We start from the raw sequence: 26,906 nt of genomic DNA, 5'->3' as shown, positions 1-26,906 counted from the left end.
GTCAAGGATCGGCCAAATGATGCTACAGTCAAGGATCGGCCGATTGATCCTTGGAGTTCCGCCTCGCCCGACCCCTGAGGTTTGGAATTGGACGCGCCCGACCCTCAAGGGAGGATCTCCGCCTCGTCCGACCCTAGTGCCCAAGGTCAGGATGAGTTTGAACCCTTAATGTGTGGGTCCTGACCGGTTACCTCCTTGCTAAAGAGGTAATTGGGCCGATGTGGGCTTAAAAAGGGTTATGAAGATGAAGAGGAGGTCAGCCCATGAAGCGCGTAAAGATAGTACGAATCGTACTTGTAAATATTCGTTTTCTGTTTAGATTTGAGATAGAGTCCTAGTCGGATAAGAAGTTTTTCTGTTTAAAGTTAGAGATAGAGTTCTAGTCGGATAAGGAGTCGTTTGTACGGGGCTATAAATAGCCACCTTTGTAGATCGGTAAAATCAATCAACAACTCAATACAACAAATTACTATTTCCTCGTACTTACTTTCAAGCAGGCGACTTCGCCAATACTTTTCTTCTTTTTTACGAGTTCATACGGGTTGGCGGGGCTGCATCAACTTGACCTCCGGCCGATCTTGTAAGTTCCGCTTATCGAGTAAATTCTAAGCTTTAACTTCGGGCGCATCGCTGTCATTTCGTTTAGATTTATTCATCAGTTATCGATATTTACTAGAATTATAGGTTTTACCTTTCGTTCTAGTTTTATCATCAGTTATCCAGCTAGGAATCGGCAATATCGGCTTTTCTCGTATTTAGTCATTTAACTTGCTTATTTCATGTATAGCCGATTAGATCTGTTCCCAGTGTTGTTGCTGTAGCGTTGCATTGATTACTCCAGTAGTTCTCATTCACGCTGCCTTGTAATCGGCTGCTTCATAGCCGATTTCTTTATTACGGCAAATCGGCCGATTCGCTGATAAGCTTTCTTGAGATCGGAAACTTAGCCGATCGCGACCTTTGGGATCTGACACGTATTCTTCCTTGCCAATCAACAGGTTAGATTGGCTGGCATGCCGCGCGAACCGCACCAGGGCGATCACCCGAACATGAGTTAAGCAGATTCTCCCGGGTCGTGTGTCAGACGCTGGGGATTCGGTTGACCGATTTCTAGCGCCAACAGTTTCCAATATAGAACCACCATTGCTTCTAGCCAGAGTGAGAGTCTATCAGTTCATACTCCATGTACTAGCCCTTGATCTGATCCCACAACTGGATTCTTGCCCTCCCCTGACTACTTCGGTGTGATCCAATTTGGGCTAGGGCATAACTCTAAAAAACTTCCTAAGCAACTGGAAGTGTGGCTGAATGCCAAGGAACGCTTCGCAGAGATGCAAGGAAATGGCAATGTGCAAAATGGAATTGGGGTTGAGGTGGACTAATTCCAAATTGTGATACCTCAATAGACCCCGAAAGAACTCGGATGAAGGGAGAGCTAGTCCACGCTCGATGAAGTGCGCGAAGATGACTGTCTCATTGAAGAAGCTCTGCATGGGCCACGGATTGCCATGGGCCTCCCTCCAGTAGGCAAAATCCTGCTCTTGAAGAAGATCCGCATCCACCAGTGCTTGGATGTCTGCCTCCTTCATCACGGACTTCTTCCAGGCACAGGACTGATTCAACAGTGCTGTCTGGTCCATCTTGCCGTACTTCAGTGCCAGCAGCTGGATTTATTTCTCCTTCTTGGTGGCCTTCCACTCCTTGCTCTTCGCCGCCTTGCTGGAGGATGTTTTCTTTGGTGCCATTGCCATAAGGTTTTCTTGCGCATGAGCTGGAGGGCTAGGCAGTGGGGGAAGGATGGCACTTGAGCTCAGGAAGGGCAAGTGGCGGCGCTAGAGGTACAATGCGAAAGATGAACGTGCACAATGGCTCGGGTGAAATAGAAGGGATGGATTCCTCCGTTATTTATAACTGCGACATAGTTAACCGAGAGGCGAAATTAACAGGAAATATTCCATTTTTTAAAAGTCCTTAGTTATCGCTGGACGGTTTCAAATTTTTCCGAAAGAGATAATATTACTGTTGGCAAATGATCACATTGACCAGTGGTTGACCCTTATACCCAAACTAGTCGTATAACGGCTCGGGGACTGTGTGCCATGTGCCCATCAGCTAAAAAGTTTTTTCTTTGGGTTTTTAGGTAAGAGAGATGTGAAATTACAGGATTGACCCTCAATCTGATTCTTCGAGTCAACCTAAGGCTCGGGGGCTACTCCATATGGAGTGCGATTTTCATCGCACTTCCATATAAGATTCAAGACCAAGTTAAATGAGGCTTGAGCACCTTCTAGCCGCATTGCAGTACTCGAGTCCATTTGAAGACTCAATCCGATGGAGTACTCAAAGGAGCACCACAAAATAGTCGGAGGCATCTATAGAAGTACTCGGGATTGCTACATTTGACTAAAATGTACTCGGAGCTTGTCGTCCATACATATGTGGGCCCACCGGAAGGTTTGAACAATCCTACAATATGGGACTGTACACCGAGACTTGTCAGACATGGAGACTACGGTGCAGGACAGCGTGGTCTACATGGAGGACAAGGACTAGTAAAGGATTCGGGAACTACTCATAGCAATTAGAGTAGGACTCTCTAGTTAAATTGGACTAGTACTCTTGTAAACAACCGACTTGTAACTCTGCCCCTAGCAATATAAGGCGAGGCAGGGACCCCCTCCAAACAAGTTCAATCAATACAATCCAACCAACACACAAGACGTAGGGTATTACGCGACATAAACAGCTTGAACATGTCTAAATCATGTGTTCGAGTTCACCTTCGAGTTCCTGATCTCGGCGAGCCTTACGCATAAAACACTGCCTCAGGTACCCCCTCGGTAGGTTGCCGGGTCTAAACACTGACACTCATGGGGCCATGCCTCCACTAGCCGTCCTCTTCACTGGTAGGGTTGGGAGGATGCGTCTTCGTCCTCCCCATGTTCCTTCGGTCGTCCTCGATCGTTGTCATCAAGTGTTGCTGGCCGGGAGGAGGGCTCCATCTGTGCCTGCATGTCCTCTTCTTTTCGCGGCTACGCGTTGGTCTGCCATCTTTGTCAAGCTGCCCTCTTCCCGAACCTTTTGCTAGGTCTCGATAGGTGTGTTTGCGGTGCTTGGTTGTGGATTTCACGAGCGAAAGCTCTGCCCGGTGTTGTCTGGTGTCGGCAGTGGCTACACCCGTGGGTGTATGTCACTCTATTGGGGGCACTATCGAGGTCATCCACAACACTTTGGTCACGCCAAGTGAAAACTTGGTCCATTCTTTCCTGAATGGACGGACGACGGCGACGTCTTTGACGTCGTTCCTTCCCTGGAGGCGTCGTCTTGCATATCCCTCAGCTCTACTACTTCGGCTCAGGTGACCTTGGTATTGTTCTGTTTATGTGGCAGTTCTGTAGGCAATGTTTGCGCTGTCTCTCTATAATCTTGCAGGTTGTCAGTTGTTTGCGTTGTTGTTTTCGGCTATTTTGGTCGCTCCATTAGTTAGGGGTGTTGTTGTGGGGTGAGTGGGGTTTTCTCTTCTTCTGCTGCTGGTCGTCTGCCATGACTCTAGGTCACCTTTTCTCGCCGGCGCCACCCCTCGCCAGTTGGTCGTATTTGGGTCACCGCGGTCGCCCCGTGATCGCTCCTTGGTTGTGCCTGCGGATGTTCCGCATTGTCATTGTCGTAGATTGCTCGCTGCCATCCATCACATTGGCTCTCATCTAGGCATTGGTGGTATGCTATGTGGAATAGCTAGGTGAAGACTTGGTCTGCTCCTCCGTGGACAGACGGACTATGGCAGTGTTGGCGGCGCTTCCTTCTTGGAGGCATCGTCTTGCATGACCTCCTCACTTGACATCCGCTGGCTCCGGGTTGTTAGGCAATCGATGATGTGCGTGTGTTCTTGGTGCCTCTCTCTCGTGTAGGCATCAGTCGTCTTGGTCATGTTTAGTGTGGTGGTGGTAAGGTGGTTTTCCTTTTATGTTGTCGTGTTTGTGTTGTTTGTCGCCGGTGGTGCCTTTTGTATCTCTGCGCTTTGGGGTTTCTCCTGAAGTTGTGTCGTTGTAATTTTCTTCTTCTTAATGAGAAACGTGCTATGCACTCTTAAAAAAAATAATATTGTTGACATTGTTCGAACTAACATGGGTTGTGAGTCTTCCCATTTCATCTCTTTTACGGTACACAATACTACTACTTAGTGGTATATGGTATATATAAGATTTAGCCGTTTATTATGATAATTTAGTAATTATTGCATTGAAAAAGTGATATTTCAAATGGAATGGTCTTTTAAACTTTGTCCTGGTGTCAAAAAATATTACAATGATGCCATTTACGTTCTTTTACCATGATGCCCTTATACAACCTATATTACCCACGTATACTATCCATACCGGAGGTGAAGGTTTCAGACTTTCAGTAGTCGGATATTTTTGTGCTAGTTCTTTTCGAACTATAATATAACCTAGTATTGTACTCTCCCATTTTACGTTATGTCTCCTGATTTTAAATTGTCAGCCTCCTGATTTGTGAATAATTTTATCAGCACCATCATTTGATGTCCGTGTTAATGGCTTGTAGGACCTGGGCACACCATTGGCACGTACTGCTCATATAGATTAAAGGTACCCTGAAAAGGCTGGAAATAGTGACATAGATAAAGTTTACATAAAAAGTTAGGCTGATAGGTGGTACTAGTAACATACTAGCGCGTAGTGTAGGTACGCACACGGTGGAAATACAGCACGTCGATCGATCAGCTTATCAGCACACAGCAAGTGAGCAAACCTTACCAAAAAGAAGCTTCCGAAAGGGGAAAACGGGGAAGGATCTTCACAACCCGGTTGCCACTCCCGTCCTTCTAGAACGGCCATGTCTTTAACCCAACGGATCAAGACAGCCCAACCCAAGTTACCCGCCCAGACGCCCAGTACACGCGCGTCCTCCCTGTTCCATCTACAAAAGCAACGGCGGCACACCATCCTCTCGTCCGTTCAGAGATCACTCTCAAAACTTTTTCGCAGGAGCGAGCACGCGCGCGCCGCGCCCGTTGCCGTCCGCACGCGGTTGAGATCGAGAAAAAAGAGAGGGCGCGGTCGATGGAGGCGCGCGCGCTCGCGGGCGGCGCCACGCGGCGGCTGTCCGCGCGGGAGGAGGAGCTGCTGGGCCTCCTCGCCGGCTTCCCCGACGGCGGCTCCGATCGCGAGCTCTCCTTCTCCGACCTCGTCGAGGCCGGCGGTGCCAGGCCCACGGCGGACGCGGACCGCGCGCCGGCACCGCGGGAGGACGGGGCCGCGGCGCGGTCGTCGTCGCCCGGGCGGCACGAGGCGGCGGCGGCGGCGTCGTTGACGGCGTCGAAGCAGCAGCGGCAGCAGGCGGCGAGGCAGAGGGCGCGGCGGGGCGGCGGGGGCAGCAGGGGGAGCTGCGGGGGTGGCGGGGACGGCGTGCTGCTCAACTTCTACGTGCCGGGCCTGCTCACCCGGAGCATGACCGCGCCACGGCCCGGCCGCGGGCCAATGTCTCCCGGGGCAGGGCAGTGCGCGCCGCCGAAAGCTGCCGCCCCCGCCGCCGGGAAAGCCAGCAGGTCAGTCACTGTCAAAGTCAAACCGACGATCACACGCGGTTACGGTAAATTTGCTTGCCATGAAACTATGAAAGCCTTCAACTTCCATGGTAATCAACTGATCACACTTGCATTTCGTGCCTCCCTAGGTTATCACCAGAATCATCAATCGTGCACCCGTACATACTCGGTCATATCAACATCTCTTTCGTTATATATAAAAAAAGTATATCCACATCTGTAATTAAGAGGCGGTTAGTTTACTATTAGTTGACTAGTTGCACACTTCGAAGATAAGGTGTTATGGAAGATGGACATATGTTGACACTGCTAGCTAAGGATTGTCCTTCAAAAAAAAAACATGTTAAGGATTGTTTGCAACACATGGATTTTTTTTTTCAGTATTTGCACGTAGAACAGTCTAGCACTCATAAAAATCAGGTGGCCCCCAGTTCTGAATTATACTACTGCAGCTGAATGGTACCAATATCATTATGTTATTATTAGTACAAGATGAGCATCAAACACCTTTGATTTCTTTGGTCATCGGTGCTTGGTCTGTGTCTGAAACACACTTCCTTTTCAATTAAACATAGGCTGGAAGGTGCAATCGGTACATGCATTTTTCCTAGGACCGGTGCCTTTTGGACCAAATGGTTCTTCCATCCTTTTTGACCTACATTAGCTTTTGGGAGTCAAAAAATGGAACAACTCATGACCATGAAAGCAGAGAAAGAAACAAAGTTGATAATCTGACCGAAGTACACAGAACTGAATGTCAGCTTTTTCCTTGAGAAGCTTCTCTTTGAAACATACTCCCATAGTTTTAAAAAAAATGTTTTTTTCCTTAAAAAGTGCTCAGACTTTCGGATTACCGCTCTACTGCTGCTTCAGATGCGTTTGGTGCATGATTTACACCAAGTTAACAAACCGGCATGTGGTATCCAATCTTTCAGGGCGCGAGGGCCTCTGGGCATCGGGTGCTGGACGGCGCTGTGGGGCCGCGACCGTCGCCGGCCGCCAGCCAACGCCTGCAGCTGAAGCACGATCATCAGACGAGATGTCAAAGGGCAGCATAAAACACACACAGGCATGTGCTACCAGCAGCAGTCCGGCACCACCAACCATGGAAACTTTTTTTGTTTCTCGCAGCTAACCTAACACTCTGCTCCTTGCACCTGTAAATAATTATCTCGACCTCCCTTTCTAGTGTGACGCCTGAAGTGCAGCCTCTCGCTTTGCGTATTGCACGAGCGATGCAAAAAAAGTTTCAGAGAAAGCAACCCGGATCATGCCCCTGAACCTCAATGAGCGAGTCCAGGCAACAAAAGGTCGTGCCTGTCAGCCGCCGTCGTCCTACGTTTTTGTTTTCCGAGCTGCGGAGTCACCACAGTCCACAGCGAAGCGAGCGAACTGACCAAGGGATCAGCTGCCACCGTGAATCCGCGATGCGACGAGTGAGCGCGTGGTTGCTGTAGCGTGCCGTACGGTGCGCGGTGCCTTGTGGCCATCATGTCCGGAGATGTGGCCGGTTTTCGTGGGAGCGGCGCGTCCGTTTCTGCCGGCGAGGTCGACTCGGCCGTCGCATCCCGTGCCCCTGTGGGTTTTGAGTCCGATGCTGGGAAATAAAGACGACATGGGCCACTGGTTTTGTGTAAGGCTTGAGTGCAGCAGTCTCTGAGCCCAGTCATGCATGACGGAGCCCACTGCCCACTAGGCAAAAAGGTATGGAGCCTTGCGGCCCACGCACAGTGACCTGGTCCAAAGTTTCTAGCACACGGCCCGGCGCACGGCCGCTAGCTGCTGCCTGCCTGCTTGTAGTTGTAGCTGGTGACCAGGGGGCAACTTCACGCGCCGCGGCGAAGGGGCCGTTTGGTTCCACGCTAAATGTTATATCGAACGTTTAGGAGTATTAAATATACATTATTTATAAAATCCATTACATAGATGGAGGCTAAACGACGAGACGAATCTATTAATCCTAATACCGTAACCATTTGCTAATGATGAATTAATTAGGCTTAATAGATTCGTCTCGCCGTTTAGCCTCCATCTGCGTAATTAGTTTTATAATTAACTCATATTTAGTTATCCTAATTAGCCTCCAAATATTCGATATGACACCCTGAAGTTGCTCCATGCGCCACCTCCACGTTTGTGTGTGTGTGTGTCAGCTTCCGGCCGCCTTGCCAGCCTCCTCCAGGATCACACGCAGGTGGCCGACGCGCCGGACCAAGCGCGACCAAAATCCGGGGGACGTGCCCGTGCGCGCGCCATGTCGCAGCACGTCTTGTTTTTTCATTCCGTTCGAACAACGCACAGCTTCAATTTTTTGACAGTGCCTACTGGTACAGTCCAAAGTACGACATGGCAAAAAAAAGCCATACTATGTTCAAGATCACGGCACGACGTTTTGATGGGCTAACAGGCTAGTAAGAAGCAAATCCATCTCTTTTAAACTTTATCTTCCACTGTTTTTACTGCAACTTATATGGATACAGGTACAAATTGTATAGCAAAATTAAGATTGGTGAGAAATACAAAGTACACTTCGGAGGTGTTTGGATACCCATTACTAAACTTTAGCACATGTCACATCGGATGTTTGAATACTAATTAGAAGTATTAAACATAATCTAATTACAGAACTAATTGTACAGATGGAGTCTAATTCGCGAGACGAACCTATTAAGCCTAATTAGTCCATGATTTGACAATGTGGTGCTACAGTAACCATTTGCTAATGATGGATTAATTAGCCTTAATAGATTCGTCTCGTGAATTAGACTCCATCTGTGCAATTAGTTTTGTAATTAGCTCATATTTAGTCCTCCTAATTAGTATCCAAACATTTGATGTGACCCTACTAAAGTTTAGCACCTCGTATCCAAACACCCCCTTCATTAGGGCTTGATCTTGCCGCCTTGTGTGGTATGGCAGGAAAATGGCACGGGTGGCCCGTGAGTCACGCTTGGACCTAACTGAAGACTTGTTAAGTCGATACGATATTAATAGAATAACACGATGACTAGCACAATATTATACAGCATGAGACATATAAAGTCGGTACGACATAGCCTTTGGTCGCACTTCTATAGCTCGTGCTCCTCCCGTACTACCTTTCTTCCATCAATACCATAACACGAGCCGTTATAAGGGTACACACTTAGAAAAGTGAAAGGTGGAAGACACAATGTAGAAACCAAGTTTTAAAGTAAGGCAGATTGATAGAATGGGAAAAGAACTCGATCAGGATAAGCATCAACAAATCGTTGTCGCGTACGAGAGAGCAGCTGTTTTTTCCGAGAATTTACTTGCCTCTTTCCATTTTTTATTTGTTTTTGAAAAACGGCGCTGGCAATAGCGGTGGAGCAATTTTTCCATTTTTCACCGCGTCGCACACGCTCCTCAATCCCCTCTATCTGATCGCATACAGGGGTAAAAAATTTATTATCTAGCCGTATCACGATTGACCAGGTCACAAGCCGGCGTCGAAGACAGCCGCATCGGCGAATTCTTTCCATGCGTAACCGGCAAACCCAAAACTTCCCTTGAACGAAACCCTCAACGGCTACTTTCCCCCCGAAACCCTGCCACAGCGACGATCTCAGCCGTCCGATCTGGCCTGTCCGGACCGATGCTGCCTCCATCGCCTCCCGACCGTTGGAGACGGGCGATCCGAATAAAGCTGCAGCCCCACCGCCGCCCTCTCCATCGCCCCCAAACACACCCAAGCCTCCCCTCCCCCATCTCTCTCTATCCTTCCTATCCAAGGACCGAGAAGCCTAGCGGGCTTCCTCTTGCCTCGCGCCGCTCGAGACTCGGGAGGGTCGCCGGGGAATCGCCGGGGCGCAGCTGCAGACGTTCCGGGCGCGTCGGCGTTCTCGGGGAGGCGTTTCGGCGATGGCGACGAGGAACCACCGCGCGGCTGCCGCTCAGCAGCCGGCGAACAGAGGTGAGCGATCGAATGTTGGGATCTCCACCGTTTCTTGGATCGTTTGTTAGTTCTTCCTTCTGGCCTGTTTCGTCTTTCATGGGGGTGGCCGGGTGGGGGATTCACGCGTGCCTTCTGGGAGCGATATTTTGGGTCTGATGCGAATCGAATTGCTTGGGTTCGAGCTCATACCGATCTGTTCTATGCTCGATTCTTGGGAAAGGTTGAGTTTTGAAGTAGCTTGCATAGCTTAGTCCGAGTTCTTGAATCTGCTGCTCGCTTGCTTCCTTTGGATCCTCCACCAAGAACGCATTCTTTTTCTTCAGGGGACGTTTGGTTTCGATTCATGCATCAAGATTTGATTTCGATGTAGTCCAGCTTGTTTGATAAGAATTATATCAGTCTTTGCTAGTTTCCATATTCGATTCACGCATCAATGTTTCGTTCCGATGCAGTCCAGCCTCTTTGATTCGGTTTCTTGATCTGCCTGCTCCTGATTTGCATGTCGAACGAAGTTAAACTTTCAAAAGATCGATTTTTTTTTGTTCTTTCTCGACGTTTCGGGGAAGCTTTGCTTCGAGTTCACACGAATTTCATCCCGTGCCAATGGAAATCGAGTTCTCACCCCTCATCTACAATGGTCAGGTGCCGCAGTCCTGGCGGGGAAGCAGAAGGTCGCCGCCGCCGGCCGCCGCCGGGCCCTCGGTGACATCGGCAACGTCGTGACCGATGTCCACGACGGGTGAGAAACTAGAAATCGTCACGGCCTTCTGCGCTCGTTTTCTTTGTTTAATATTGTCCTCTGAAACTTGTCACGGTTACAGAAAGATCCAGCTGCCGGAGGGGATCAATCGCCCCATCACCAGGAGCTTTGGCGCCCAGCTCTTAAAGAACGCCGCTTTGGCGAAACAGGTACGCGGATGAGCCAATAGTACTGTATTTGACTCTGCAGATTTCTTGACTCTGAAGCATTTTATTTGATTCCGGTTGGTGGTCTTGCAGAATGCCGTAGCTCCTCCGGCCAAGCCTGTAGCGGCGCGCGCTGTCCCGAAGCCAGCCAGGAAGGCTCCTGCGAAGCCCGTCCCGCGCCCTGAGCAGGCCCCAAAGAACGCCACCAGCTCCAACGAGAACAACAAGCCGTCAGAGGTTGTCGCCGGCAGCAGCAGCTCTGCGCAAAAGATTTCGAGGAAGAAGGTCGTGTGCACGCTTACAACCGTCCTCACTGCGCGTTCTAAGGTGAGCGATACATCGTAACATCCAACACTTGCCCTCTTTCGTCGTTTCTGATCGGTTCAGCATCGTAAACCTTTGGTTTCTTATGGTCAATGTCAGATGGCGTGTGGCATTAAGCAGAAAAAGCTCATTGAAGATATTGACAAGCTGGATGGCAACAACCAGCTTGCTATGGTGGACTATGTGGAGGACATCTACAAGTTCTACAAGGCCACTGAGGTACCTGCTACATAATCTTTAGCAATTCTGTTCGAGTGAGCTTGTTCTGAATCAATGAACGTGTGATCACCATACACCATGTTTGTGGTTGCAGCATGAGAGCCGCCCCAGTGATTACATGGGCCATCAGCCCGAGGTCAACCCCAAAATGCGCGCCATCCTCACGGACTGGATGGCTGAGGTCCACGGTAAATTTGAGCTCATGCCTGAAACGCTGTATCTGACCATGTACATCGTGGACCGTTACCTGTCGCTGCAGCCCGTGCTGAAGAGGGAGCTCCAGCTCGTCGGCATTGCGGCAATGCTGATCGCCTGCAAATATGAAGAGATTTGGGCACCATCGGTAAGGCCAAAGCTCTGTTAGTTTCTACTCTTTATTCTGGATGCTTGGAAGCTGAACTCTTGTGTTGTGCAGGTCAACGATTTCATCAGCATATCAGATGATGCGTTCAGTCAGCAGCAGATTCTTGTCATGGAGAAGGCTATTCTGAACACACTGGAGTGGAACCTCACTCTTCCCACCACATACCACTTCCTGGTGCGGTTCGCGAAGGCTGCGGGAAGAGGTGATAAGCAGGTAAAGATTGAATTGCTCAGGTTTTCCTCCAGTAGTTTCAGATCAGATTTCAAACAATTGTTTGGTGCTGAAATTTCTATTCTGTTCGTGTGGATGCAGCTCGAGCATATGATTCTCTTCTTTGGAGAGCTCGCGCTGATGGATTACCACATGGTGACAATCCGTCCTTCAGTGATCGCTGCTTCCGCAGTGTACGCTGCTCGTTGCACGTTGAAAAAGAGTCCTCTCTGGACAGACACCCTGAAGCACCACACTGGACTCCATGAGCAGCAGCTTATGTGAGTGTCTCTCCTGTCTGAAGTTGTGAGCTTGATTGTTTGTTGTCTATGAAGAGTTTGAGTGGTGTGGAACGTGTGAGCTAATACTTGGTTGTGTGATGATCTTCAGGGAAGGCGCAAAGATGCTGGTCAGCTCCCATGCAGCTGCTCCTGAAGGGAAGCTGAAGACCATCTACCAGAAGTACGCATCGGAGCAATTTGGGTGTGTAGCTCTCCATCCGCCTGCAGCTGGTCCGGGCCTTGTCTAAGGCCTTTACTGTGTTGGTTCTATGAGAGTAGACAATGGAAGGCTGTTCTGACATCTAGGATTCATTTGAGTTGGCTTTGAATCAAGAAAGTTTGAGAATGTTATTCTTTAACTCGTTTCTCAGGAGTATTATACACTGCTGGTCACTATTGCTACTACTTTGATATACACTGTTGTAACAACTATTCATAATTACATGAATTGAATTGATAGTATTCTCTTACATGTTCATCTCATTTTCTGCCATTTCACCTGCAACAACAAGATGAGTCGAAAATGTCAACAGAATGGTTCTGAATTTTCACCCTTTCTGACGGAAAGCAGCACAAAATCATTCTGACTTTTATCTCCTCAAATTTCAGACTTTCCGTGATTGACTGACAGTTTCACGCTTGTTTATTTTGCTGCACTGAGCATTTTGCTAACATTTGGAGATCACACTGGCACTCACTACAGTACTCCAGTTTCACATTTTCTGACATTCAGAGATCACACTTTATGTTATTGATGGAAAGCAGCACAAGATCATTCTGACTTTTATCTCCTGAAATTTCAGACTTTCTGTGATTGAAGGTTTCACGCTTGTTTATTATTGCTGAGCCGAGCATTTTGCTAACACTGACTCTCACTACGGTACTCCAGTTTCACATTTTCTGATTGGTTCCGCAAAATGCTTGTAAATCTTCTTAACTTTCAACTTTGTAATTGACCGGATTGATTTAACAAAGCACAACTTGAATTTTAGAAATGCTACTCTAGTGCTTTGTACTCTTACAAAGAGCTGCTATCAACTGCATGAAGCAGCGTGTTTATTCTTGCCTAACTGAATATTCTGCACATTCAGAGATCTCACTGACTCAACTGAAAGTCAATAACAGCACTTCAATTGCATCAGTAAATTGAGTCTTCCTACTGCAGAAGTGACGCCGAGTGATATCCTCAGACCTCAACGTGAAACGAAATTTATGAAAGATGTGATGTCTTTCCAAGAGGATCCGCCCTCTTCAGCCGCAGCACGAGCCGCGTCCTTCAGCAGCGCGGCTCTCATCCTCATGTCCGCGGCCTCCGCCGAGTCAGGACGCATCAGCCTCTCCACGGCCGCCGCGATCTCCTCTCTCCCGATGACTCCGTCGCCCCGTGCCATCTCCTTGAGGCCGAGCCCGGTCTTCCACACCTCGGCGACGAGCCGGCTGTTGGTCGGCTGGTCGAACGCGATGGGCAGTGTCAGCATGGGCACGCCGGCGTACACCGCCTCGAGCGTCGAGTTCATGCCGGAGTGCGTGAAGAACCCCCCGACCGAGGGATGGCACAGCACCCTCAGCTGGTCGGTCCAGGGCACGGCGATGCCGGCGGCGGCGCCGGTCACACGGGAGCGCGCGTCGGCGTCGCGGAGCACCCACAGGAACCTGGCCTTGCTCTCGGCCAGGCCGGCGGCGATCTCGTCGAACTGGGCGGCGGACACCGAGAGGAAGCTGCCGAGCGAGACGTACAGCACCGACCCCGCGGGCTGCGCGTCCAGCCACGCCATGTAGCCGTCACCGTCGGGATTTATGCCCTCTTGCAGCGCCATGAAGGGGATGCAAGGGCCAGCCGCGTACACCGGGCAAGGAAGCTCTCGCCTTAGAGCGCCAATGGCGTCGCTCTCGAGCTCTTGGAACGAGGTTAGGATGACGCATTGTGCTTTCTTTACAGAGAAGTAGGCTTCAAGGACTTTATCCAGCAACCCGGCATTGGTGTGTGTGGGCGCAAGATCAGTGAACCTTATGGATTTCGTGCCAGGGATGTAGTCTTCAATCAAGCAAAAATCAGTGCCGTCTGCACAAGACCGCAACATCAATGTGCAGAGATGTTAAAGAGCCGAGAAGAACAGTGTTAGTACAAGTTGCAGAGCAGCTCAGTACCCGGAGACGCGTAGCCGGCGGCCACGGCGGGTGGCAGCCGGTGGAAGTTGTACTGCACGGCGAACATGGTGGCACTGAGCGGGCACATGGCGCAGACCGGCACGCCCCGCCGCGCGCCGACGGCCACGGTCCACGGCACGAACACGTCGGCCACGATGGCCTGCGGGGCGGCGAGCCGGTCCAGGAGGCGCTCGAACGGCGCCGCCATCTTGGTGTACACGGCCTCCAGGAAGCCGAGCATGTCGTTGGCGCGGCCGTGCTCCGAGGGGATCACGTTGGGGATGGCCTCGAAGCGGACGCGGGGGCCTAGCTCCGGCAGCGCCGCCGGGGCTCCGAGCAGGCCGAGCCACTCCTCGGTGACGACGACGGTGGCGGACACGCCGTCGCGGGCGGCCAGGAGGCGGCACAGGTTCAGCATCGCGTTCACGTGGCCGCGGCCAGGGTACGGCACGGCCACGATGTGGCACGGCGGCGGCGCCATGGAGCCCATCGTTCCTTGTCGTGGCTAGCTTTGGGCTCGCGACGCTCGGACAAAGAAGCGATCGATCCCCTACGGTCTACGCAGGAATGGATTGGGGGCCCGGGGAATCGTGAGGAGATCCGCCATTTGGGATGCAGTATTATAGAGGGGTGCTGATGGTGTCGCTGCCTCGATAAACTCCGGCGATGCTCGACGGCACGCCATTTCTGACACCCGCCATTTCTTTTGTGAGGTCGGACCTTTTGGAGTTCGGAAAAGAAACTACGGAACATTTGGGGTTCTGTTCAACAACACAAGATTCCAAGAACAAGGAACGCGTGCACAGGGAAGAGATGGGCCCTTTCTAAAACAAGGCCCAAGATTAGCTCAAGTTTGGCCCGTTAGATCCGATGACCTTAAGCAGCCATCAATTCTCCTGAGACAAAAAAAAAAGTTCGGAGGGCTATTTCTTATCGGGCTAGCCCTAGAGACGATTTCTGGACCGAAACGATGATTTATTATGGACGACGACGACGACGGTGGTGACCGGCGGCGAGGCGAGCATAGTGTACCGCCGGCCGCCGCTCCACGCGTATAGCCGGATAGGATAGGATAGCGCCGCGTCTGTGAAACCTAGCAAGTGGATCTCTCTTCAGTGCTCATGTAATCGTTGCATCGCCTATCTATGGGCTTTTTTATACTGAATAAGTTAGACATTGTACACGAATTACTTATTGCATCCTCTACTCTATCAATGAAATTGGCACTGTCTTGTGCCCATTCGTTCAAAAAAAAAAAAGAATTACTTATTGCAAAAGTGATAGCGGAAATCCTCATCGAGACGCTGTGCGCATTCTGGTTGATGATGCCCGTGTCGCCATAGGATGTCTGCAAGAAACCAAGTTAGAAGTTGTATCACCCAATGTAATCTTGACCATATGATGCTCGGTTCAAATTTCCGAGATTTTGCTTATTTGCCTGCGTCTGGCACCCGTGGAGGTGTCTTGATTGCTTTGTCGCTGCGATGTGGCCACTCTATCGGACCACCATGTCGGTGCGTTCACTGTGACGGTTAAGGTAACAACGGCAGCGGCGTCAGATGTTGATGCAGAGGTAGGCGCTGATGGTTGGTGGCTCACGTCTGTCTATGGAACGGCAAGCGGACGATGAGAAGGTTCTCTTCCTAGAGGAGCTGCGGGCAATTCGGGACGAATGCGTGGGCCGTGGATTGTCGCAGGAGATTTCAATCTGATCCTCGACTCAGCAGATAAAATCAACGGCAGAGTCAACCGGAGGAACATAGCGAGATTTCGAAGGGTCGTGGATGAGCTCCAACTCCGGGACTTTCATCTGCCTAAGCCAAGGTTTCGGTTTGAAGCTTTCTGGCCCAAACTGGAAGGCTATCTCGAGGCAGTTTCGCGAGGATGGCACTGCACCGACGACACGGCGGACCCATTCCGTCGCCTGGACAGCATGCTCAGGAATGTTGCCCGCGAACTGCAGAGTTGGGCGGACAAGAAAGTTGGCAACGTCAGACTACAGCTCATCCTCGCCAGGGAACTCATCTTGCGGTTTGACTGTGCACAGGAAAGAAGGGCGCTATCTGAGGAAGAAACGAAATTTCGCAAACAGCTCAAGGTTCTGTGCTTGAGCCCGGCGTCTCTGGAACGTTCCGGGCGCTCACGGATCCTCCAGCTACAGGAGGGCGATGCATGCACCAAGTTCTTCAACCTGCACGCCAGTTACAGACAGCGCAAGAACTACATTGTCAGCTTGTATGATGAGGAGGCACATACAACGGTCTACTCACAGGAAGAACAATCAGAACTGATCTATGTGTACTTTGAGAACCTGTTGGGAACTGAGCACGCTCGTACAGCAACTCTGCATCTGGCTAATTTGGAGCTGGAGCTGCCTTTCACTGAAGAAGAAGTCTGGGGGTGTCATTCGTGAACTACAGCCATACAAGGCGCCCGGGCCGGATGGGTTCACGGCCGCTTTCTATCAGACGGCGTGGCAGATAATCAAACCGGACGTCATGCGCGCTATCAACGCTTTCTACACGGTGGATCGACGGCAACTCAGCCTCAGGTGTGTGAATGGTGCACTCCTCGTCTTGATTCCGAAGATGTTGGACCCAAAGAAGCCAAAGGACTACCGGCCGATCAGTCTCATACACAGTTTCCCCAAGCTCGTCTCCAAGATGTTGTCTAAACGTCTTGCGGTGCGCCTGGGCGACATGATTGCCGGCAATCAAACGGCGTTTATGAAGGGGAGATACATATTAGACAGTTTCAAGTATGTCCAGAGGGCGGCGGTTTTGCTGAAGAAGAGGAAGATACCCAAGATGCTCCTGAAACTGCACATCTCAAAGGCATTTGACACCGTGGCCTGGACTTTCCTACTAGAAGTACTGAAGCTTGGGGTTTTGGACAGCGTTGGAGGGATTGGATCGCTTTGTTACTCTCGACAGCCTCAACTAGAGTATTATACAGTGCTGGTCACTGGTCACTATTGCTACTACTTTGATATACACTGTTATAACAACTATTCATAATTACATGAATTGAATTGATAGTATTCTCTTACATGTTCATCTCATTTTCTGCCATTTCACCTGCAACAACAAGATGATTCGAAAATGTCAACAGAATGGTTCTGAATTTTCACCCTTTCTGACGGAAAGCTGCACAAAATCATTCTGACTTTTATCTCCTGAAATTTCAGACTTTCTGTGATTGACTGAAAGTTTCGCGCTTGTTTATTCTTGCTGCACTGAGCATTTTGCTAACATTTGGAGATCACACTGGCACTCACTACAGTACTCCAGTTTCACATTTTCTGACATTCAGAGATCACACTTTATGTTGTTGATGGAAAGAAGCACAAAATCATTCTGACTTTTATCTCCTGAAATTTCAGACTTTCTGTGATTGAAAGTTTCACGCTTGTTTATTATTGCTGCACCGAGCATTTTGCTAACACTGACACTCACTACAGTACTCCAGTTTCACATTTTCTGATTGGTTCCGTAAAATGCTTGTGACAGTATCTTCTTAACTTTCAACTTTGTAATTGACAGGATTGATTTAACAAAACACAACTTGAATTTTATACATGCTAGTCTAGTGCTTTGAACTCTTACAAAGAGCTGCTATCAACTGCATGAAGCAGCGTGTTTATTCTTGCCTAACTGAATATTCTGCACATTCAGAGATCTCACTGACTCAACTGAAAGTCAATAACAGCACTTCAATTGCATCAGTAAATTGTGTCTTTCTACTGCAGTAGTGACGCCGAGTGATATCCTCAGACCTCAACGTGAAACGAAATTTATGAAAGATGTGATGTCTTTCCAAGAGGATCCGCCCTCTTCAGCCGCAGCACGAGCCGCGTCCTTCAGCAGCGCGGCTCTCATCCTCATGTCCGCGGCCTCCGCCGAGTCAGGACGCATCAGCCTCTCCACGGCCGCCGCGATCTCCTCTCTCCCGATGACGCCGTCGCCCCGTGCCATCTCCTTGAGGCCAAGCCCGGTCTTCCACACCTCGGCGATGAGCCGGCTGTTGGTCGGCTGGTCGAACGCGATGGGCAGTGTCAGCATGGGCACGCCGGCGTACACCGCCTCGAGCGTCGAGTTCATGCCGCAGTGGGTGAAGAACCCCCCGACCGAGGGATGGCACAGCACCCTCAGCTGGTCGGTCCAGGGCACGGCGATGCCGGCGGCGGCGCCGGTCACACGGGAGCGCGCGTCGGCGTCGCGGAGCACCCACAGGAACCTGGCCTTGCTCTCGGCCAGGCCGGCGGCGATCTCGTCGAACTGGGCGGCGGACACCGAGAGGAAGCTGCCGAGCGAGACGTACAGCACCGAGCCCGCGGGCTGCGCGTCCAGCCACGCCATGTAGCCGTCACCGTCGGGATTGGAAATGCCCTCTTGCAGCGCCATGAAGGGGATGCAAGGGCCAGCCGCGTACACCGGGCAAGGAAGCTCTCGCCTTAGAGCGCCAATGGCGTCGCTCTCGAGCTCTTGGAACGAGGTTAGGATGACGCATTGTGCTTTCTTTACAGAGAAGTAGGCTTCAAGGACTTTATCCAGCAACCCGGCATTGGTGTGCGTGGGCGCAAGATCAGTGAACCTTATGGATTTCGTGCCAGGGATGTAGTCTTCAATCAAGCAAGGATCAGTGCCGTCTGCACAAGACCGCAACATCAATGTGCAGAGATGTTAAAGAGCTGAGAAGAACAGTGTTAGTACAAGTTGCAGAACAGCTCAGTACCCGGAGACGCGTAGCCGGCGGCCACGGCGGGTGGCAGCCGGTGGAAGTTGTACTGCACGGCGAACATGGTGGCGCTGAGCGGGCACATGGCGCAGACCGGCACGCCCCGCCGCGCTCCGACGGCCACGGTCCACGGCACGAACACGTCGACCACGATGGCCTGCGGGGGGGCGAGCCGGTCCAGGAGGCGCTCGAACGGCGCCGCCATCTTGGTGTACACGGCCTCCACGAAGCCGAGCATGTCGTTGGCGCGGCCGTGCTCCGAGGGGATCACGTTGGGGATAGCCTCGAAGCGGACGCGGGGGGCCAGGTCCGGCAGCGCCGCCGGGGCTCCGAGCAGGCCGAGCCACTCCTCGGTGACGACGACGGTGGCGGACACGCCGTCGCGGGCGGCCAGGAGGCGGCACAGGTTCAGCATCGCGTTCACGTGGCCGCGGCCAGGGTACGGCACGGCCACGATGTGGCACGGCGGCGCCACCGTGGAGCCCATCGTTCCTTGTCGTGGCTAGCTAGCTTTGGGCTCGCGACGCACGGACAAAGAAGCGATCGATCCCCTACGGTCTACGCAGGAATGGGTTGGGGGCCCGGGGAATCGTGAGGAGATCCGCCATTTGGGATGCAATATTATAGAGGGTGTCGCTGCCTCGATAACTCCGAGAACTACATTGTCAGCTTGTATGATGAGGAGGCAAATACCACGGTCTACTCACAGGAAGAACAATCAGAACTGATCTATGTGTACTTTGAGAACCTGTTGGGAACTGAGCACGCTCGTACAGCAACTCTGCATCTGGCTATTTTGGAACTGGAGCTGCCTTTCACGGAAGAAGAAGTCGGGGGGTGTCATTCGTGAACTACAGCCAGACAAGGCGCCCGCCCGGATGGGTTCACGGCCGCTTTCTATCAGACGGCGTGGCAGATCATCAAACCGGACGTCATGCGCGCTATCAGGCCTGCTAGGGGGGGTTTTACCCGCCCCGAACCTGCCCCTACCCATAATTAATTGGGCTGTTCTGTTGACCCGCCCCGCCCCTTATACTTTTACTTATCTACCCATCCCGCTCCGCCTCACCGTGTGCGGTGAAATGGGTTGCAGCTGCCTGAGCCACTCGTTAGAAACATCCCAGTGCCCCACCGTCATACACAAATAGAGGAGCCACTGGACTGAATTTGTCATGATGACAGTACGGCATGGACGTTTCAAAAAAAACAGTACGGCATGACAAAACAACGGTGCTGGAAACAAACAACGCATGCACAAACATGCACAAAGATGATCCCATCAGGTTAACATGCTTGGAATACACATGACAGTACAACATGACACACACATAAGTAAACATCCAAATTAAATTCAGTGTCTAGTGTACATAAACAAAAATATTCGTAATCCAAGTTCCCCAATTTTTCTGTTGGAACATTTGTAGAGATAAGAGGTAAAATTTCTTCGATCAGCAATCTGAAAAAATAGAAGGAAAAGATTCAGTATGGAACACAATATGTTGTATGATAGTTTCATGTTGGATTATTTGTGAAATAGAAAACAATAGCAGACCGCTAACTAAGTATACTAACATGTTCAAAAGAAAAAATAATCTGGATGCAGCTCAGGTTAGAAACCTCAGTTAGTAAAAATTACTTTCATTGGTGGGATACTTGTACAACCAATCTTTGCAACAGACCAAAGCTTCAAGAGTTTCTGGCATCATTGAGCTTCGATTGTCACTAAGAATCCGATCACTCAAGCTGAATGCTGATTTAGAAGAAACGGTGCTAAGTGGAATTGCTAACAAATCGCGTGCCATCGCTAATAGCACAGGGTACTTGTTGGAGTTTGTCTTTCACCAAGTCAGAATTTCAAAATTTTCATCTATTCTCACTGGTGGTTCATCTAGATATGCATAAGTTCTGATTTTTCAATCCAAGTCCCTCTCCTCTGATGCCTATATTCAGCAAATTATTGTTCTAGTCTTCTTTTTCCAAGAACTAGCACTGGAGAACGGTTCACCATGCTCCTGGACGCACCAGTTTGTGATACTACATTTGTATCATTTTGTCTAATAACCTCTTCATATTTCCTGAAATACTTGCGAAGCCACTCTTTAGCTAGATTTTTGCTCAAGTCAATGTCAATAAAGTTCCTGCACACCTTCTCATAAAAGAAGTCTGAGAAATCAACTTTTGTTCTTAGATCGAATATGCTGCAAATAACAAGGACCATATTATAATTTCTGAATATGAGGTCTTGCATCAGGGAAGTGCCCGGTTTCAGGGAGCGAGACGTATATGGAAATCATGGGCTCCTCCAAAAGTAAAATTCTTCATTTGGCTGGTGTCACGGTGGCGGTTACGGACGGCGGGCAGGTGTCGCCGCCATGGCCTTGATGCAACGGATGAATGTTGGTTTTGCGACCCGGAGAGGGAGACAGCTGACCACATACTGGTTAACTGTTACTTTGCGAAAGAAATCTGGTGAGGAATGCTCAACTCCTGGCGCTGTTTCTGCTCCTTTCCAAGCGCCATGCATCTGCAGAATGGTGGTGCTACCTACGTCGTCGGCAGCAACAGACTAAGAAAAAAGGGTTTGATTCCTTGTTCACGCTCACAACATGGCATATATGGAAAGAGAGAAACGCTCACAACATGGCATATATGGAAAGAGAGAAACACAAGGTTGTTTAGAGGTGAAAGCAGGACGGCTAATCAAGTGGTTGGGGTGCTTCTCGCCTTGCTAGTCTGATACGCGAGTAATCTTTATAGCTGCTTATGCTCTTTCTTGCTTAGGTTGTCTTCTGGTTTTCTTTCCGAAGCTCCAATTTCTCAGGCGTGTGCACCCCGTGCCCCGCGTTGTAGCCTATGCTTGTAACCTAAGCTCTCTTCTGCTTAATAAAAAATGAAGTTCTGCGTATTCGAGAGAAAAAAAAGATAGCGGAAACCGTGCGTTGGACTTTGGAGAGTGGAGACTGTAAAAATCCAGAAAAATCTTACCTGAATTCACTGACGGAGGTAAGAAACATAAGAAAGCATCGTTGGTTGCACTGATGACGCAACTCCAGCACGATCTGTCATTTAAATACACTGCCACATTTTCATGCCCTGCACTACTAAAAGAAAAGCAGCAGTAACATATGGCCCCAAAAGGTTGCCAACTGAAGCTGCCCTGATGCGCATCATTCTCCCCACCTAAAATCCGAATCAGAGGGCCAGTCACCAGGCACTCCCCCTCTTGTGCGTGCCTATCCATCTGCAAGCCCCCCTCAAAAAAAAAAAAAAAAAACTATCTGCAAGCAGCAGAGCGGCGGCAGGCCGGCCGGCGTCGTCAGCGGCGAATCGCCAGTGAAATCAGGCCTGATTTGCTGGACTCGACTTGCGTGTGACGCATGCTAAATGCTCTCTAGCTAGTTCTCTAAGCTTTTAAAAAAAAATTCCTCCTCTTTTCTCTCAGTGCTCTCGTGCTCTGCATGCCTCCTATAGTCCTATGCGATCTCTTTCGGAGGCAGCATGACTTGACTTGGGGGAGGTTGTTGAAGCTCCATATTCGAAAACATTATAAAAGTTGAATGAATTGGGAATTGGGCTATTATATTAGTGGAAGATCAAGCCAAGTGTAGTTTCACTTGGGTCGTGTACTCGTGTCTGAGAAGCAGAAGATGCTGGCGCGAGTGCGTGACTGACGCAGACGGCAGGAGGGGCGGTTGTGGGGAAATGCTTGGGACGCTGACGAGCCGAAAGCATTGTAAACTTCAGCTAGACGCCCCTTTGCAATAGTCTACCTTTTTCTTTTTTTTAAAAAAAATCCAATAGTCTACTTAACATATCGAGAGTTCGTGCATTATTTGCTCACTGTCCTGATGTCCTCAAGCTCTTATTGCTGTTGTTTGTTGCGTTTACTCTCAAAGTAGTTGCAGAATATCAGTTTTGCAGAAATTATAGCACTCTTTCTGGTGAAACATGTTATGTTAGTGCTAGTGTTTTTTTTTTGGCAAATTTTGTATGAGCTGGAAGTTGATTTCCTGCAGGTTTGTTTGCTTGCTGTTTTATTGTTTGATTTCCTCCCATATATGTTGTTTGTTTTGAGGGATATGTGCTTAGTACTAAATGTTTCTTTTTTTAGGCTATTTGCATTGGGACCTAAATGTATGTTACTAATTATGTCAAAGGTTATATATTTAAAAGCGGAGGGAGTATGTCAAGAATACGGAAGTGTGCTTCCGTCATGATTGTCCAGCTTAACGCTAAATTGAACCATTGCAAGTAACCATCCAGAATTGATTGGTTGGATGACTCCGATCCAAGCAACTAAACACAACCATAGTGAAGAGGGTGTGTGAGTGGGACATTATTGGATTGCGGTAAATAGCGGAGATGAGTTTGTTTGGGCTATTGGACTTTATTTTCTCTCTACTTGCTCAGAAAAGTGGGTGACAGAATTGCGGTAAATAGCGGTAAATAGCGGAGATGAGTTTGTTGTGTCATGCGCCATGGATAACACTCGAAAGCTTTTCTTATCTGTTGCTTTCATGAGACGCGGCTTTCCACAGCTGTGTTCACGATGGACTTACTGGACTCTATGAACATCGTTCTTTTGGAAAGAGGAACAGAGATGCACAGGCAGAGTTCATTTGTTTGGTCTATGGAAAAAGACAGTCCATTCGTTCTCATTCTAAAATTTAAAGATATACATGCGTAGATTGCAACAAAATGGTAGCATGAGCGTGGTATTACAGCATTAGCAGATAGCAGCACTCCAGTCCATGAAACTGCAGAGCCCTTGAACATGGTCATTTAGTAGATTCAAACTCCAAAGGAGCAGGAGACATTTCTTTGTCATTCTAGTTGAAACGACATACCTGAATGATCATTATCAATAATAGCACATTTTGACATAGCACACTCAACGACTCAAAACTCTGTCAGGTATTTTCTGAAAGAGAGTGAAAATTGATCTTTACTGCACACAATGCAATTTTTGAAAATATTGATATTATGTTGACAATAAATTATTACGTGTAGCAAATTCACATGGATCTGGAGCGCCCAACAGAAAATACAGCAATCCCATTTTTGCGCAAAACCATGCTTTGGGCGTAGTATGGCAAAAAGGAGAAAAATTGAAACACGGCAAAGAGGTGGACATTCATATGCATGTATGCACACTCACCCGATGAATGTAGGCACATGCATATACCCTTTTTCTATCACCAGATCTCTCATATTACTGAAAGAATAACGTCGTTAATTTCTAAAATGAATCTAAAAGAAATATGAGTCTATATATGCTGAGTGTAGAACTCAAACCCACATGAATATATTCCACTACGAGAATCCTGATTAACCGAGCGTCACGTACGGCAAAATTTACATGGTTCTTATCATACTTATCCACGCCAAATAACGGGTACAAAGTTGGCGTTCCGAAAAAATCATTGACACCACATCTCCATCCAAATTCCAAATGACCTGCGGGTTGCCGTCACGTCACATTCTGATTCCTCACGTACAAACCCATTAGCAGCTTCGCATGCATAACAAAATCCACCACAGAGCCGTGGCTTTCCCGAAAACGGGGCCCTGCCGGAATTCTACTCGGAGGCCACTAATCCAACAGGTCTACGTTTTCGGAATATACGAATCCAGAGCAGCACGGGCCCACCTTACCCAGTCACTGAGCCACTGAGGCACACTTCACCCTCCAACACTCTATAAATGCAGCGATCACCTCTGCCCCGTCCCAGCTCAAACTCAAAACACACCTGATCTCTGAGTTCTCGATCGAGCACCTGCCATTGCCATTGCCATCCTACTGCGAGCTCGAGCTCTGTTAAGAAGGGGGGAGAACTGTTACGATTCTGCCATGGCGCGGTGGGGCGGGTTCGTGGAGAAGGCGAAGCCCTACATCGCCATGATCTCGCTGCAGTTCGGGTACGCCGGCATGAACGTGCTCACCAAGGTGTCCCTCAACCAGGGCATGAGCCACTACGTGCTCGTCGTCTACCGGCACGCTTTCGCCACGCTCTCCATCGCCCCGTTCGCCCTCGTCCTCGAGAGGTAGCTAGCCTTCAGTTCAGTTCACTTTGTTATAGCGTACGTGCATCGGATCGATGCTGGCCTCAAGTTGGTCTGACGAGTTGACACTGATCACGATGCAACTCTGAAAAAATGGCAGGAAGGTGAGGCCCAAGATGACGTGGTCCATCTTCTGGCAAATCTTCGTCCTTGCTATGCTCGGGTTAGTAGCGCTCTGCTCTGCTCTGCTCGCGGATGCATCTCGTAGCTGATAGCCTGATAGCGATATAGGAGTACTCTTGTGAGTGACACTGACACAGTGACACGTCGGTTTCGCCTGTTGTCGGTGCAGGCCGGTGATTGACCAGAACTTCTATTACGCCGGGCTGAAGTTCACCGGCCCGACCTTCGCCTGCGCGATGAGCAACATCCTGCCCGCCATGACCTTCGTCATGGCAGTGATCTTCAGGTGATGTTCGCTCTGACAAGACATTAAATTGCCAGGCGCACCTACGTTTTTTTTTTAAGAAACAGGAGGGGTTCAGGACCCCTACTGGAAAGGCGCACCTACGTTCATGGGGAGTTGGGGGAGCTGCCATCTAAACGTCGTAGTTCTTGCGGTTCTGGAACTGCAGGATGGAGAAGCTGGACATCAAGAAGGTGAGGTGCCAGGCCAAGGTCGCCGGGACGCTGGTGACGGTGGCCGGCGCGATGCTGATGACGCTCTACAAGGGCCCGCTCATGGAGCTGGCCTGGACCAGGCACGCGTCCCACGCCCACGCCGGCGGCGCCGAGGCCCCCGCCGCCGCGGTCATCAGCGGCAGGGACTGGTTCCTCGGCTCGGTGTTCGTCATCATCGCCACCCTCGCCTGGGCCGCCCTCTTCATCCTGCAGACGCACACCATCAGGCAGTACCCGGCGCACCTCTCGCTCACCACGCTCGTCTGCTTCATCGGCACGTTGCAGGCCACAGTGGTCACCTTCGTCATGGAGCGCCGCATCTCCGTCTGGACCATCGGCTTCGACATGAACCTCCTCGCCGCCGCCTACGCCGTGAGCCTCCTATTCTCGATCGGAAGCACTAGTCCGTACGCCCTTGCCATGATCATTGATATCTCCTCGATCTCTGACGATGGGTTGTTCTTGGCATGTTTTTGTTCCAGGGCATCGTGACGTCGAGCATCGCGTACTACGTGCAGGGCCTGGTGATCCAGAAGACGGGGCCGGTGTTCGCGTCGGCGTTCAGCCCGCTCATGATGATCATCGTCGCCGTCATGGGGTCCTTCATCCTCTCCGAGAAGATATACCTCGGCGGCGTCCTCGGCGCCGTGCTCATCGTGGCCGGGCTCTACTCCGTCCTCTGGGGCAAGCACAAGGAGACGCAGGAGAAGGAGGCCGACGCCAAGATGGCGCTGCCGATGGCATCATCCAGACGAGCCGGTGGCGGGATCTCCGGCGTTGGGGATGATACGGAGGGCAACACGGGGAGTGGCGTGAGGTCATCCTCCGGTGTACCCGGAGCTGCTGCTGCTGCTGCAAATGCAGTTTGATGGCCTCAGATTCCCAATAATTTGCCTCCGGCAGATGGCGGCGTCATCCATGTGCTGAAGATTCTGAACTATGAACTGTTTGTCTACGAAGCGCACACTTGGGAAGCGCCACTAGGGAGATATTAGTAGCTGTTTTGGAATTGGAATGGAGATTTTGGCTGGAATTTTGGGAGGAATACTACGGTTTGCTACAAAGTTCCTGCATTCCAAACACGCCGGTTTCATCACCAGAAGGCGCACGCGAATCTAAAACAAGCACCAATAGCGTGGCATTTTTTTGCTTTAATTTTATTATATCTAGCAACAACACTGAATTGTACTACTATTTCTACCTATGTTAACTTGCTAAGCTGTAATCGCTTGGCTACATGAGCGGCTGTGTATCATATCATATATACTATCAAAGCATAGAAATACTTAAAATTTTGGTTCCAGGTGTTTCGCTGGCGCCTGGTGGTCCCAGCTTTTGAGATAAATCTTGCGTCTGAAATGCGTGCATGCATCACTTGGTGGAATCCTTGTTGCAACCAACTGGATACATCGCATGATTTGGCGAACTTGAGTGCTGTGCTTTGCAAGTACACTGGCAAAAGATTCATTCATCATGGAAATTCCTCTCATGAGATGGCATATCGCTGTTACTAGGATTAACGTACTTGTAGTTCAAATGCAGATATGCCGT

At 50.0% G+C, this 26,906-nt stretch overlaps 5 protein-coding genes across 6 annotated transcripts; 3 read left to right on the top strand and 2 right to left on the bottom strand.

Moving 5' to 3' along the window:
* The first annotated feature begins 4,753 nt into the window (after positions 1-4,753).
* LOC117847778 (uncharacterized) lies at positions 4,754-7,203 on the top strand. 2 transcript variants are annotated; one of them, XM_034729064.2, is made up of 2 exons: positions 4,754-5,610; positions 6,502-7,203. In XM_034729064.2, exons 1-2 carry the CDS (start codon positions 5,082-5,084, stop codon positions 6,699-6,701), a joined length of 729 nt encoding a protein of 242 aa, XP_034584955.1. In that variant the 5' UTR covers positions 4,754-5,081; the 3' UTR covers positions 6,702-7,203. The 2 variants fall into 2 exon arrangements, with proteins under 2 accessions (XP_034584955.1, XP_034584956.1); XM_034729065.2 differs by having other exon boundaries at positions 4,778-5,566.
* Positions 7,204-9,247: 2,044 nt separating this feature from the next.
* LOC117846969 (cyclin-B1-5) lies at positions 9,248-12,256 on the top strand. The gene is made up of 9 exons (XM_034728097.2): positions 9,248-9,500; positions 10,125-10,221; positions 10,304-10,391; positions 10,482-10,715; positions 10,812-10,931; positions 11,026-11,274; positions 11,347-11,508; positions 11,608-11,786; positions 11,896-12,256. The coding sequence occupies exons 1-9, from the start codon at positions 9,449-9,451 to the stop codon at positions 12,032-12,034; spliced, it is 1,320 nt and encodes a 439-aa protein (XP_034583988.1). The 5' UTR covers positions 9,248-9,448; the 3' UTR covers positions 12,035-12,256.
* A 448-nt stretch (positions 12,257-12,704) lies between these two features.
* LOC117846968 (UDP-glycosyltransferase 87A2) lies at positions 12,705-14,743 on the bottom strand. The gene is made up of 2 exons (XM_034728096.2): positions 13,935-14,743; positions 12,705-13,848 (listed from the first exon to the last, which is right to left on the bottom strand). The coding sequence occupies exons 1-2, from the start codon at positions 14,422-14,424 to the stop codon at positions 12,980-12,982; spliced, it is 1,359 nt and encodes a 452-aa protein (XP_034583987.1). The 5' UTR covers positions 14,425-14,743; the 3' UTR covers positions 12,705-12,979.
* A 2,739-nt stretch (positions 14,744-17,482) lies between these two features.
* On the bottom strand, positions 17,483-19,514 carry LOC117850254 (UDP-glycosyltransferase 87A2). Its single transcript, XM_034732066.2, has 2 exons — positions 18,669-19,514; positions 17,483-18,582 (listed from the first exon to the last, which is right to left on the bottom strand). Exons 1-2 carry the CDS (start codon positions 19,156-19,158, stop codon positions 17,711-17,713), a joined length of 1,362 nt encoding a protein of 453 aa, XP_034587957.1. The 5' UTR covers positions 19,159-19,514; the 3' UTR covers positions 17,483-17,710.
* Positions 19,515-24,391: 4,877 nt separating this feature from the next.
* LOC117849965 (WAT1-related protein At5g07050) lies at positions 24,392-26,658 on the top strand. Its single transcript, XM_034731719.2, has 5 exons — positions 24,392-24,716; positions 24,835-24,897; positions 25,027-25,143; positions 25,310-25,727; positions 25,838-26,658. Exons 1-5 carry the CDS (start codon positions 24,523-24,525, stop codon positions 26,222-26,224), a joined length of 1,179 nt encoding a protein of 392 aa, XP_034587610.1. The 5' UTR covers positions 24,392-24,522; the 3' UTR covers positions 26,225-26,658.
* Positions 26,659-26,906: the final 248 nt, after the last annotated feature.

The sequence above is a fragment of the Setaria viridis genome, chromosome 3 (assembly GCF_005286985.2).
Source record: "Setaria viridis chromosome 3, Setaria_viridis_v4.0, whole genome shotgun sequence".
In the NCBI taxonomy this organism is placed as follows: domain Eukaryota; kingdom Viridiplantae; phylum Streptophyta; class Magnoliopsida; order Poales; family Poaceae; genus Setaria; species Setaria viridis.
Note: the sequence above shows the minus strand (reverse complement) of the source record. Positions and strands in the feature narration are given on the sequence as shown.

What these genes read in the sequence shown, in the direction of transcription:
- LOC117847778 (XM_034729064.2), top strand. Translation starts at nt 5,082, where the DNA reads ATGGAGGCGCGCGCGCTCGCGGGCGGCGCCACGCGGCGGCTGTCCGCG. An exon ending in GACGATCACACGCGGTTACG is followed by an intron (nt 5,611 to 6,501) that starts GTAAATTTGCTT and finishes CCAATCTTTCAG; the next exon opens with GGCGCGAGGGCCTCTGGGCA.
- LOC117846969 (XM_034728097.2), top strand. Translation starts at nt 9,449, where the DNA reads ATGGCGACGAGGAACCACCGCGCGGCTGCCGCTCAGCAGCCGGCGAAC. An exon ending in TCAGCAGCCGGCGAACAGAG is followed by an intron (nt 9,501 to 10,124) that starts GTGAGCGATCGA and finishes TACAATGGTCAG; the next exon opens with GTGCCGCAGTCCTGGCGGGG. An exon ending in TCCTCACTGCGCGTTCTAAG is followed by an intron (nt 10,716 to 10,811) that starts GTGAGCGATACA and finishes GGTCAATGTCAG; the next exon opens with ATGGCGTGTGGCATTAAGCA.
- LOC117846968 (XM_034728096.2), bottom strand. Translation starts at nt 14,424, where the DNA reads ATGGGCTCCATGGCGCCGCCGCCGTGCCACATCGTGGCCGTGCCGTAC. An exon ending in CGCCGGCTACGCGTCTCCGG is followed by an intron (nt 13,849 to 13,934) that starts GTACTGAGCTGC and finishes GGTCTTGTGCAG; the next exon opens with ACGGCACTGATTTTTGCTTG.
- LOC117850254 (XM_034732066.2), bottom strand. Translation starts at nt 19,158, where the DNA reads ATGGGCTCCACGGTGGCGCCGCCGTGCCACATCGTGGCCGTGCCGTAC. An exon ending in CGCCGGCTACGCGTCTCCGG is followed by an intron (nt 18,583 to 18,668) that starts GTACTGAGCTGT and finishes GGTCTTGTGCAG; the next exon opens with ACGGCACTGATCCTTGCTTG.
- LOC117849965 (XM_034731719.2), top strand. Translation starts at nt 24,523, where the DNA reads ATGGCGCGGTGGGGCGGGTTCGTGGAGAAGGCGAAGCCCTACATCGCC. An exon ending in TTCGCCCTCGTCCTCGAGAG is followed by an intron (nt 24,717 to 24,834) that starts GTAGCTAGCCTT and finishes AAAAAATGGCAG; the next exon opens with GAAGGTGAGGCCCAAGATGA. An exon ending in GTCATGGCAGTGATCTTCAG is followed by an intron (nt 25,144 to 25,309) that starts GTGATGTTCGCT and finishes CTGGAACTGCAG; the next exon opens with GATGGAGAAGCTGGACATCA.